Below are 13332 nucleotides of genomic sequence, written 5' to 3' on the forward strand. Positions count from 1 at the left end.
TGGTATTTACCCTGACTCATGTGAACACAGGCATTATTAATTGTTATGCTTCAGTTGAAATGAATGGAGTCTATGCCATAAGTGATTAAAGCATTGAAATAGTTGAACTCTTTGTTTTACTATATATCTCGGATGAAAATATCACTTGTGAAGACATTCACGTCTGATAGACCTGTAATCCTGCTTTTCCCCATTATCTCCCAGCATAGTCCTTCCACTGCAGCAAGGTATTCTGGGAAATTACATGCAAATGAGCAGTGTCTACATATCTCCACATTACTAGAGATAGTGAAATCCCTGCTTGACCCCATTATCACTGCGTCCAACCCTTTATTATCATAACAACACTCTATCTGTGTGATTCACTTTCCCTGACACCGCACATTCGCTCCTTATAATACGGATGAATAAAATGGAGGGCCGCTTGCGCCCAGTCACGCTCTGATTCTGCCCACGTGACCGGGAGAGGCGGGAATCCTCCCGCGGACAGCCGCTCCCCTCGCGAGAGACGCAGGTCACGTGGTTCTTTGTAGGCAGCGCAGTTACATCATCAGTCTGAGACGCTTGGTCAGCGGTAATCAGCCGCGACATAAACAGTATCAACACGGGGGCGGTACCGGAAGTGCGCCGGGAGGGCCCAGGTCTGTGTGGGGGCTATTTGTTGGTCTTCTGAGACCCCGTGTGTAACTACCGGCTGTCGCCCGGGAGACAATGAGCGGTTATACTCTGTGTTGAGAACCGGCTATCGGTTTATATAACGATTCCGCGGAAAAAACGGGCATACACAATGCGGCCCCTTCACTTCCCCCCCAGGAAAACAGCTGGGGATTAGGATGTTATTGCAGGGGATGGGGGGGAAATGATTTTACAGTAAAATGACAGAGTGTGTTCGCAATATGTGTAAGTGGAGAGTTTAATAGGAAGTAAGATCTTAATTTCAGGGCCATAGGAGCTTAATGAGTTATTGCCGGACCCAACTAGACTATTAATTGTGGGGGGTGGGGCGGGGTTTATAAACACAGTGTCATCTTGAGATACACATCCAGACTACCCTGCTGTTTGTGTAGCGCTGTCCTACCAAGTAAAAATGATTAGATCTGAAACTATATGAAGACCTCTTGTTGGTTTTGGGACTTTAAACTACTTGAGTTAAGATTGAGTGTTTTAAAGCAGTACCAATTCTGAATATGATCACTCATTAACTTTGTGTTTGCGATGTGTTGCAATTAAAATCGGAATTTGTCTCTGCAGAAATTGTAACCACAGGACATTCCCAGGTTCCTGATAGAAGATGACAAGACATGGAAAAAACTGTACAGCTGGGGCTGTGTACACCTACTATGAGAAGAGGAAAGATACCGGTGTGTAGTAGTTTTATTTTCATTTGATTGGATAATGAATTAAACAAATGAACCATTTCAACAAAACCAACTCTTACAATTAGATGCCTTATAGCATTTTGTAAATAACGGCTAAACCAAACTGTCTATCAGGCCCAGTTATCTGTAGCTGGGTGTATATGAAAATGGTTCTCTGTCATGTACAGATATAACCAGATTTAATGTTTGTGAGGCCAGGGGAAACTGTGGAATACCACGGTAGTGGGAAATTTCTCTGTGGCTGGTTCCATTTGTAAGTGGAGACCCCCTGCAGGCATCCTGTGGTATTTACTTTTCCGGGCAGAGTTTGACTTGTTGCACCGGGTGCAATAAATCTGGGGCTAAATTTGTACTCGCTAGTATTAGGAGGTGTATGCAGACAAAGGGTATGTTTGTTGCATTTTGAGCATACTGCTATTAGACTTCTATTTATCATCTTCTATGGATGTTGGATAGCCTTTTAAACCCAGAATGCTCTTTGATGTCATTTTTGTGTACTTTAGCTGCCTCTGGATATGGGACGCAGACTATTCGTCTTAGCAAAGACGCAGTGAAGGATTTTGATTGTTGTTGCCTTTCCCTACAACCATGTAAAGATCCTGTGTTGACGTAGGTATTTCCTGCTATATTTGCATCTTCTATTTCTTGGAGAAAAGACAATTTGGCCTAGTGTGATGTGGTAGCAAAGGAGTGGAGAATAGAATGTATAAAAAAAAAAAAAAAAATTATATCATAGTATTTTAGTACAGGCATTCCTCAGTTATCCAACGCAATCCATTCTAGAAAAAGCTTTGGATAGTGAAACCGTTGTAAAGTGAGTCCCATGTTGATCAGTGGCGGTGAGCGTTGGATAACGCATTCCGGCGTCGGAAAAGGGCCCATAGGGTGGCATTGTAAAGTGTCAGATATGCCATCCGTCGTAAAGTGAAATGACGGGTAGCGAGGACTACCTGTACTTGTATTGCTGTTCTACAGTATGTGAAATGTTTTAACATACTACACAATGCTTTTACTTGAAATAGTAAACCATGTACAATACTGTACAGTTGCTAATTTTTTTTTATTTCTCCTCCAAAGACCAGATGGGTACATTTATGAGAAGGAAGCTATTTTGGAATACATCCTGCACCAGAAGAAGGAGATGGCTCGGCAGATGAAGGTAGAACACATTTTACAACATTTTGGGGCCGGGTGAATGATTGCAAGTAGTGCAATAAGTAAAGCAGATCCAGCACTTGAATATGTATTTTCATTCACACTGCAAGCAGAAGTATTGTTAATAAAGTAGGAAATGTCACATCAGTCCTGAGAACGGCTGGCACTTTTTATGTAATGGGACACTGTTGAAGTGGGGCACATTGTTGTTCTTTACCTTTTACATAAAATATTTAAGTTTTACTTGTGATATATGAAGCTTTCAATACACACACTTTGCATCTGTGAGGACTGATGTGACGTTCCTCCTTTTATTAACTTTATCTCCTGTTTGCAGTGTGAATGAACTTGTGTATTACTAGGGTGCTGAGAGTGCTTTACTTGTATATGTAACCCCCCCCCCCATTTACACTGTCTATATGTGCTGTGGAGGGGCCTGCGTCCTTCCTCCCATAGTACACCATAATTGGACCCCTTGAATTAATCCAGACGAGATTTGTTTATATATTTACTGGTGATTTATTACCCCTTGGCTACCTTAAGCCGGCGGCCCTTATCTCTTATACAAAACTATATACTGTATATCTTATCAGATTGGTAGTTGGACTCTCTCTGTCTCTCTAAAGCTGAACGTTTGTTTCAACATTCTATCTGTTTCTCTTCTTATCCAATCTAATGTGTTCTGTCGTTGCCAGGCAGATCAGGGTCTCTTATTCCATATCGCACCATGTGATAGGTGGCGTAGATTAACTTATTTTTGTTCACAGTATACATATATTTTTAGCAGGTGCTACATATAGATGGGTTGCTAGTGATGAGGAGGGGACTCCCATCTATTTCATGCACTAAACAGTTTGTTCCTCTGCCCTGTCCCCCCCCCATTCTTTTAGAACTACAAATATCTTAACTTGTCTTGAGTGGCGAGTGCTGTCTCCATCTCTAGCACTTAGTACAAGTAGTGCAAGGACCTAAACATGCACTAAGCAGTTAGAAGGGAATGTCTTTCTTTCGTGCAGGCATATGAGAAACAAAAAAATGAAAAGAAGACAGAAATGGAGGAGTTAAACAAAGCAGCAAAGGAATCCCAAATGAAAGTGTTTCTGGATAAAGAAATGTCCATCATCAGCAAGCCATTGAACCCTTTCACACGGAAATCTGGTACGTCCAGGCCTTTGCTGCTGATGGAGATTACATGATAAAAGCAATAGTTTCTCTGGGAAAATATTACATTTTATTCTGGGGTTTTTGTGTGTAACTGGAAAAAGGCACCTATTTCCTTATTGGGGGCAGTACAAATTATTGCAGAGCCGCATAGTCTTCCAGCTTTCTGTAAGTTTGCATTTCACACGGGAATAGTTGCATTGAAAGTCAGTTGAGCGGAGTACACGCGGGTTACTTTATTCTTGTCATTTATATTTATAGCGGTTCACCAATAGACAGTGAAAAGAATTAAAGGTAGAACATATTCAAACTGTAGTCTAGCAACTCCTGTTATACTCAGGAGTGTGCTCATAAGCCACCTGCTTGTTCTTCTTTCCGTTCTTTCTCGGTGTACAAAATGATATTGAATTGGAACTAAAAAACATGTTTACCTTTCTGTGATTGACCCCACTTTGTTGTTTTGTGGTAAAGAGGAGGACAGCGCGGATACTCCTCAGCCTGGCAGCAGTAAGCCGAGCGGTGAGAAGAATAAGCATCTTCCAAGCTTTTGGATCCCATCACTGACTCCAGAGGCCAAATCCTCTGTGGTAAAGAAGCCGGTAAGAGCCGATTACTCTTTAAGTCCCCTCTTTATTTTCCTGTTTGTTTGAAATATTTCCCATATTGTAGATCTCCCCACAGTATCCAGCACAGCAGGGAATACTGGTGCACCATGCATAAACTATGTCTTAGCCAAGGGGTGCTCAACTGCAGTCATCCAGCCCCCCCAACAGGTCAGGTTGTCGAAGACTGAGCCACTGATTGAGCAACCTGTGCTGAAGCAGGGATATCCTGAAAACCTGACCTGTTTGGGAGGCTTGAGGACACTGGTCAAAGTGTAATGGTACTAGGGATATGTGGTACCTCCCTTTTTTTTATTTGCAAACCCAGAGTACCACTACTATGATATATATTTGAAAGCTTTAAACGCCCCCCCCCCCCTGTTTTTAGAGCATAGACCTTGCATAAGCCTAAAATGAGGTCCCAAAAAGCATTTCCCCCAGTTTTTTTTTTAAACAGATTTTATAATATCTTAAAATTGAGCACAGTTTTTCTAAATTTGCTACAAGCATTGGCTTAAGAGCGTTTTTTTTTTTAAAGGTACAGTGACATTGTCATGACTGGAGGAGTTAAAATGTTGGTGGTTACAATGTAGTCACACATACTATATTATAACACCATTAAAGCACAGCAAATATATCGATGGCAGATTGAGATTGTCCACATCTGCTCACTCTTTCCAGGACAAGACCGTCTACTGCCCCATGAGTGGGAAGCCTCTGAAGATGAAAGACCTGATCACCGTAAAGTTCACACCAGTGGATAAGAAGGTGGATCGCGTGAGCCTAATAAATCGCCAGGACAGATATGTCTGCGCTGTTACACGGGACATGCTGGGTAACTGCGTCCCATGCGCTGTGCTGCGGCCTTCGTAAGTCTGAGGCACACCATGCACTGCTCAATTACATATATTAGTCTTATGAACTTCTCTTATTCCACTGTAGCCAGAGTTCCGTGTTTTATTCTCAGCCAGCAAAATGATGGTGCTCTTTGGGTTGTCGCTATGTATTTTCTTGCGACCACCCCATGGCATTCTGTTGTCTAGACATCCATTTGCATTTGTTCAGAAAGTACGTGGCTGTACGGAGCATCTGTTGTCTCACAGATCTAGACTGACCTCTGGTGGTTCAGAAAGGGACTAACTTTACTTAACACTGCACTTGTCGGTATATATATCTATATCAGTGATTCCCAACCTGGGTTCTGTGGAACCCTGGGGCTCCTTGAAGCAGTCCCAGGGGTTCCTCCTATGGACCACACCCCCCCCCCTGCCCCCTGGGGGTAGGGTTTTTTGGTATGTATTTTGTAGGGTGGATTGAGAGTGGGGTAATTGACGAAGGTAGGGGCGAGTGAGAGAAGAGGGGGGCAGGAGGGAGTGAGTGAGGAAAAGAGGGAGTAAGAGTGAGACGCAAGGGATAAATACATGCGAGGCGGGAGGGGGGAGAGTTAGAGAGATGGATGGGAGAGAAATACATGGGCAGAGGGTGGGAAATAGATGTGGCTCGTGAGGTGTGAAATGTTGTGACTGACCCCTGTCGAACCTAATATGTGTCAGCCAGATAGGGGATCCCCGAGATTTTTCAAAATATTTCAAGGGTTCCTCCAAACAAAAAAGGTTGGAAATCACTGATCTATATCATAAAATAAACCCTATATAACACACATAAGTTTTGCCCGATTGTAAGGCGGTTTAAAAAAAAAAAAAATGTTAATTTGGAAAGTACATACTTGCCTTATAATCAGGCCGTACCCACTTTGCGAACCAATCAGTAGTCAGATGTAGGAGGGGAAAATGGAGGAAGCTCCACCTTGGGGGGGGGGCCTGAGGCGGCCATGTTGCTTGTGGCAGGAAGGATAAACTGAAAGATAGGGATACATAGTGTTTGTGTGAACTGTTTTCTTTCCAGCTGCGTCTAAAATTAGAGTTGCTCTATCATACAAAGGGGATTTTGCAGTTAAGTGATTTTGGCCTCTAAACCTCAACCAATGAAGAAAACAAGAGATTTTTTCCATTGATCCCATTCTGCTTAAGTACTGATCTCAACTGTCAGGTGACCTCTTTATGTAGAGCCCTGGTTAGCCAAACATAATAGAGACTATATTAAGTACTGCAATATGAAGAGTAAAGGTTACCACACGAGATTTGTACAAAGTTGGTATTTCGTTTTAAGATAAAGGGGTACATTTTATAGAGTACGGATCTGCCGTTCAGGTTGTTGTCGACGGAAAATCCCAATTGAAGTCGACGGTCACTTGGGAGCATATATAATTTAGCCATAGGTCTTAGTGACATGAGACCCCTACAGTAAATTGGTTTCAGTATTAAAATCGTGTCCTTTTTGTTTCTATTATGTGATGTTCTTCCAGTGCAAGGAAAAGGGCATTTAGTTAGCTCTTCTTTTTGGGAAATGTGTTCCTTCTGCAAGGGAATGTGGTTACTGTTCTGTTAATTAGCATTTCTAACGGATTTCCATTCTGTCTATTATTAATGAACTAACCAGAGGGGCAGTGGTTACACTGGAGTGTGTGGAGAGGCTAATCAAGAAGGATATGACTGATCCAATCACTGGGGACAAGCTGAAGGAAAGAGATATCGTCGTACTACAGAGGGTATGTGCATGTAGTAATTACAGGAGCAGGCAAGTCATGGAGATCATTTGGGTATCGGAAGATGAGTTGAAGCATGTGACTTAATTTAAACCAGGGTTTTCTTAACATTTGCATTATGAGCATTACTATGCAAAGCAAAATAATGTATTCCTGAAGTTTAAATGGCAAGTTATATAAAAATCAATGAATATCTCATTTACTTTGCGCTAATGAATATCTGCCAGCTTGTTGCGGTAAATATACAAAACTTCTTATTTTTTACCATATATGTAAAAAAAATAAAATAAAAAAAAATAATGTAGCCAGCACCATTTATTGTGTGCGTGTGCGTGTGCGTGTGCGTGTGCGTGTGCGTGTGCGTGTGCGTGTGTGTACACACAGTGGTGAGAGAAGTTTGTGAATCCCAATGATAATTACGGAAATTCTAGTTTTTCCATGATAACCTTGAATCAAAACCAGTCTTCTTAAATATCCAATAGGGTTTATATTAACCAATTCCATGTCTTTTGAAACAAAATGATGTATGAGTTAGACAAACTATGAGTAATTAGGAGTTGGTATGTGAAATCCTGTTTTTTTTTTTTTTTGTTTTTTTTTATCAGCTAATTAAAGGGGATACTTAGAATCAACCTAAAAAATGACGGAGGCTGGATCACTTCAACGGATGAAAAAAACTCTATTGAATCGTCCACAACATCGTATCACACAGACTGAGGAACCTCTGACGCGTTTCGCGCATGCGTGCGCTTTGTCAAAGCGTATGGTTCCTCTCACAGTGCCGGCATATGTAGGCGGATCACTTACCAGATGCCCAGCCGTGTGTTCGTAAACACAGTCCCCGTGGCGGAATCAAAATCGGAGGGCTGTGTCCAGGAAACCACAGTGGCGCAGCAGCAATGATCAACCCCACATGACGGCACACAAGACAAGAATAAAAACATGATGTAGGAGAGCTAACATCAATACATAGTTCATAAATATTGCTATATAAACATGTATGGACTTGTATGGAACGTGTGTGAAACACGTCAGAGGTTCCCCCAGTCTGTGTGATACGATGTTGCGAACGTTTGAATAAAGAGTTTGTTTTCTTTCTCCATCCGTTGAAGCGATCCAGGCTCCGTCATTTTTCAGGTTGACTAGCAGTCCACCGCTCACTTGTTTCCCCCATGGGATACTACTTTCGTGATTTAGACAGAGCCGTGAGCATGCTGACTTCGGGTCATTATTCAACAATCTGTGAGTACTTTATTGCTCTTTACTATTGCTTGGTTTATATACCAGGTGCTTTCAAGTCTAGCCTCCAGGGGAGAGAGAACTAAGCTTACTGAAAGGGTTCGGGTGTTACTTTACTACGGGTGACGGGGTCATCCTCTCATATTGCTATCATGTATGTTATCTTTCCTCAAAATTGGATCATCATATGACCTTTATGAAGCAACTTCTTTTTTTCAAAGCCTGAGATCATTGTCAACATTCTTCATATGAATATATATCATTTAATGGTTGCACATATTCTTTATTGAGATTTGTGTACACTGGAGCATTGACACAGGAGCCCAGGTGCTCCGATTCTTTCTATTGATGCTCATCAGTCTAGAAAGGGTTACAAAACAATTTCTAAGGATTTGGGGCTCCACCAATCCACTGTTAGACAAATGGAGAAACTTGAAGACCAAAGTCACTCTACCCAGGAACGTTCGTGCTACCAAAATCTCTCCAAGAACAAACCGGCAAATCATCCAGGAAGTCACAAAGAATCCAAGAGTAACATCCAAGGATCTGTAGGCCCCTCTCACCTTGGCTAATGTGAGTGTTCATGACTCAACTATCAGAAAAAGACTGGTACTGAGAAGAAGAATGGTATTCATGGAAGGATAGCCAGGAGGAGACCACAACTCTCTAAAAGGAACATTGCTGCAGATCTGAAGTTTGCCAAAGAGCACATAGATGATCCACAAGACTTCTGGAACAATGTTCTCTGGACAGACGAGTCATAGGTAGAACTTTTTGACCTTAATGAGAATGGTTATGTTTGGCGGAAACCAAACAATGCATCCGAACAGAAGAACCTCATCCCAACCGTCAAGCATGGTAGTGTGTGTGATGGTTTGGGGCTGCTTTGCTGCCTCAGGATGCAAGAGATATCAAAGTGTGCTAAATGAATATCACCAAATTAAGTGTATATCAAAATTACAACTGTAACTGTAACAAAGTGCTCAGTCATTGCTTGTATAACAAATAAAATGTCCAGGTAAATATCAGAAAATCCCAAAAGAGTAAATATCAGTTATAGAAATTTGATATCCTTTTTACAAGTCCGCTGGCTTTTAAAGCGTTAGTTCCACGTGTAATCGTCCCGCAGCTGATATCTCTTTGCTGCCTCAGGCCGGGACAGCATTGCCATCATTGACACAACCAGGAATTCTGCAGTGTATCAAGATTCTAGAGGAGAATGTCAGGCCATTCGTCCGTAAGCTGAAGTGAAAGTGGATCATGCAGCAAGACAATGATCCTAAACATACAAGCAGATCTACAAAAGAATGGCTGCAGAAGAAGACATTCCGCATTTTAGAATTGCCTACTCAAAGTCCGGGCCTAAACACCATTGAAATGTAGTGGCAGAACCTGAAGCAAGCTGTCCATGCAAGGAAAGCTTCAAATGTCAGAGTTTAAGCAGTTCTGTAAGGAGGAATGGGTCAAAATTCCTCAAAACCGCTGTGAGACTAACCAGCAGTTACAGGAAACGCTTAGTTGAAAGTCATTGCTGCTCAAGGGTGCGGCACCAGGTACTGAATCTAAAGGTTCACATACTTTTTCACACATGGATATTGAATGTTGAATCATTTGTGGATATATAAATGTTGAAAAAGTATCATGTTTTTGTCATTTGTTTTAATCGGGTTATCTTTATCTATTATTAGGACTTGGATTAAGGTCTAATAACATTTTAGGTTTGAAATATGTGAAAATCCTAAGGGGTTCACAAACTTTTTGTTGCCACTGTATATTATCTATTTCGTATATTTAAGGGGTTTTGTATATTTACAAAATGAGTACCCCATTAAAAGTGCAAATAGTGCGTATAAAAACAGTTTCAATCGATTCCTGAAGTTGCTGGATTCTCTGACATGTTCGTTTTCTGAACTTGTCCAGTCAGATGTCACATCTTTCAGATTGTAGCATATCTTCACAATGTATCACTACCTATATCTGCGTGTATCTCTGTGCTCAGACCTCAGGGGCTCATGTCAGAAGTGTGTATAGCCCTGCCACTAACAGAGATGGTCTCTGGGAGGGTGATGTTTGTTTATTGTGCGTCCCATCCACCGTTCTTAAGCTGTGTAGTTGGATCAAACCTAAAGATAGGAGCTAGCATATATCTTACAGCAGGGGTTCCCAAACCCCACCCAACATGTCAGGATTTCCCAGCTTCAGCAGCGGTGGTGGTTAAATCAACCCCTACTTCAACATAAGTGGCTTAATGATGAAGCAGGGACTGATTTGAGCCACCTCTGCTGAAGCTGGGATATCCTGAAAACCAGACTTGTTGGGTGGGTTTTGAGGCCTGGAGTTGAGCACCTCTCATTTACAGCACCATCATTTTCAGCCTCTTCTTCTGATGGGGCTTTTCCATATTGACATACATTTCACAATTTACATGCTGGCTGCTGAGATACGTAAATACACACACACACACACACACACCTCAATGCTTCTTTTTATACATTCTGACGTTATCACAACATTCAAATCTACAATACCAATATATCCAACTCCTTTTTAATTCACAGATTTTCTTGAAAATAAGTCTCGTTGCTGGTGTCGATGCTTTTCAGATAAAGTGAGGTTGCCTGACCGTGGATTGTGTTTAATAGAACCCTTTCTTTGTCACAGGGGGGCACAGGCTTCTCAGGATCTGGAGTCCAGCTACAGGCGAAGGAGTCCAGGCCTGTCATGCAAGCGTGAATCTAACCGAACATCTTCCCGCCCTACGGTGCCCCTCAATGTCTCTGAGCTGGGTTTTGTTCATTTGTGTTTTATATTTAACTACAAATTTGAGTGTACAGAAAAAAGTAAGGGATAGGGAATCTTCCAAACTTACTGGACCAGTCACCCAGAAGTACAACAACAGAAATAAAGTTACATACGGAAATTGTCTGGTCACAATATATACGTGTTCTATATAGAATACATAGGGACAATAGATGAACAAGGAGAGCGAAAAGGAATGGTGTTGGAAATCGATCTATATTTCGAGTGGTATACAATAAATGTAACACGGGTCAGGTTAAAGAGATTTTTTTTTTTAAAGTGGCAATCCAAGCCGGTTTTATTTTATTTTTTATAAAGGATTGAAGCAGGAAATGTGGCCCCCATTAATTTCAGCTCCGGGGCCCCCCTTGCTTCCAGAGGTACTTACCTATGTAGTTGGTGCCAGTAGCAGCTCCAGGCTCATTTTTTTTTTTTTAAGCTCCCGGGCCAATAGGAAGCGGTGACGTGACCCGGTGCAGTTCCTATTGGCCCATGTGACGTGCTTTAAACTGCATAGAGATACCCGCACCCCCTTTGATGGTCTATCTCTGGAAACAGGGGGTCCTCGGCGCTGAAATTAATGGAGTTCAGCTCCGGACACCACCTGCTTCAAACCTGTACTAAAAATTACATTAAATATTCTATGGAGTCCTTATTTAGTTGAGGGCTTAAAAATATTATTTTATACAATCTCTACAAATATCCACGAGTCCCAGGTTTTATTTATATTATTTATATATATATATATATATATATATATATATATATATTTATTTTTAGGGCGCTTTTCAGTCACTAGGAACTGTTGCCATTAACATCTTTTTTTTAAAAAAATTTTTTTTTTGCAATATTGTTTTCAAGGTGGGCTAACTAATCCGGCAAATACTTTTTACAATTGCTGCCTAGTACATAGCTAGCTGCAACTAGAATATGATAGACAAGTTTTAGGTAACAGTTCTTCCCAAGAGGTAAACGCATGGCTGGGAGGGGATTTCAATACCACACAACCCTAGAAATCAAATGGGTAACTCGATTTAGATATGCATCAATGAGCCAGACCACTTACATTCTCCCCAGCGTATATTTGGGATGTTTAGAGGAATAGCATGCAACCTATGTGGTATACAATAGAAGAACAAATTGAACTGTTTGATGCTGCCAGCGATACATCTTGCCATTCTTCCATATCACACTATTGGCCAAGGTTTTTCTCCCACGCAATTATATAATTATCTCTACTAGCCATGCCAGTAGCAACTAGACAGTTATATAAACTGGAGGTGACACCCGTGTGGAATTGGCGGGAAGGAGTGGCTGAGTGAGTAAAGACACAGACTCGGATAATGACACTGGCTTTGGAGCAGGGGACCTTTGTTGAAATTCCAGTTTCCGCTCCTTGGGCAAGTCACTTTATCTCCCTGTGCCTCAGGCACCAAAAACATAGATTGTAAACTCAGACAGGGACTGTCTAAATAATCCTGTACATGCAGTCCTCGGTTATCCGACACAATGCGTTACTCAAAATGGCGTTGGATAGCGAAACTTAAAGCGAAACACGTTTTCCCATAGGAACACTGTTTAAATGAAAGGTTCCGTTTCTGAAGGCATTTTTAACACTAAAATACACCAAATATTTTACGCAGGCAATAAGATATGCAGCACACACATAAATTATATAGTGTATATACTGTATTATATATATAATATAACATAATAAATATATTATATAGTATAATATATTATATATATGCTCTTACGACGCTTTGCAACGTTGTTTGTGTATGTGTGTATATATATATACACACATACACATAAACAACCTTTATATATATATATATATATATATATATATATATATATATATATACACACATACACATAAACAACGTTGCAAAGCGTCGGAAGAGCGTTGGATAAGCCGTTTTGGCGTTGTAAAAATGAACATAGGTATGCATTGCACAGCGTTGGATAAGCCATTCGTTGTAAAGCGAAGCGTTGTAAAACGAGGACTGCCTGTACTGTGCACTATACTGTAATTGCAAAGCGCTGTAAGTCTCAATGGGAAAGAAGCACTATGTGAAATAAAATTATTACATTGCGTAATTGGGTTAAGGGGTAAACCTTTCAGAGTAGAATTAGAAAAATGTATCTAAAAAAAACTTCAAAGACAGTAAGAAAACAGAAGATCCTGGATTTCTGAAAAGGATTTGAGTTGTACATTTAAACGATCTTTGAACCAAATTAATTCTGCTTTATAGCCATTTATCATACTGTGTAGAATTTTCAAGCTAGGAGGGGGGCAAAGGTGTGCCAAAAAGCGGCATGATGTGATAGGGGTTAAAGTCAAGAGCATACTACAAATCTAATTCATTATGAGGGTTTAAGAACCTTG

General features: G+C 41.0%; 1 protein-coding gene across 2 annotated transcripts; it reads left to right on the top strand.

Annotated features, from left to right (window-relative positions):
* The first annotated feature begins 496 nt into the window (after positions 1-496).
* NOSIP (nitric oxide synthase interacting protein) lies at positions 497-11061 on the top strand. 2 transcript variants are annotated; one of them, XM_075605757.1, is made up of 9 exons: positions 497-641; positions 1252-1361; positions 1883-1988; positions 2457-2538; positions 3551-3692; positions 4167-4294; positions 4979-5166; positions 6797-6905; positions 10803-11061. In XM_075605757.1, the coding sequence occupies exons 2-9, from the start codon at positions 1292-1294 to the stop codon at positions 10872-10874; spliced, it is 897 nt and encodes a 298-aa protein (XP_075461872.1). In that variant the 5' UTR covers positions 497-641; positions 1252-1291; the 3' UTR covers positions 10875-11061. The 2 variants fall into 2 exon arrangements, with proteins under 2 accessions (XP_075461872.1, XP_075461873.1); XM_075605758.1 differs by lacking the exon at positions 497-641 and adding an exon at positions 663-900.
* The last annotated feature ends 2271 nt before the right edge of the window (positions 11062-13332 follow it).

The sequence above is a fragment of the Ascaphus truei genome, chromosome 6 (assembly GCF_040206685.1).
Source record: "Ascaphus truei isolate aAscTru1 chromosome 6, aAscTru1.hap1, whole genome shotgun sequence".
NCBI lineage: Eukaryota > Metazoa > Chordata > Amphibia > Anura > Ascaphidae > Ascaphus > Ascaphus truei.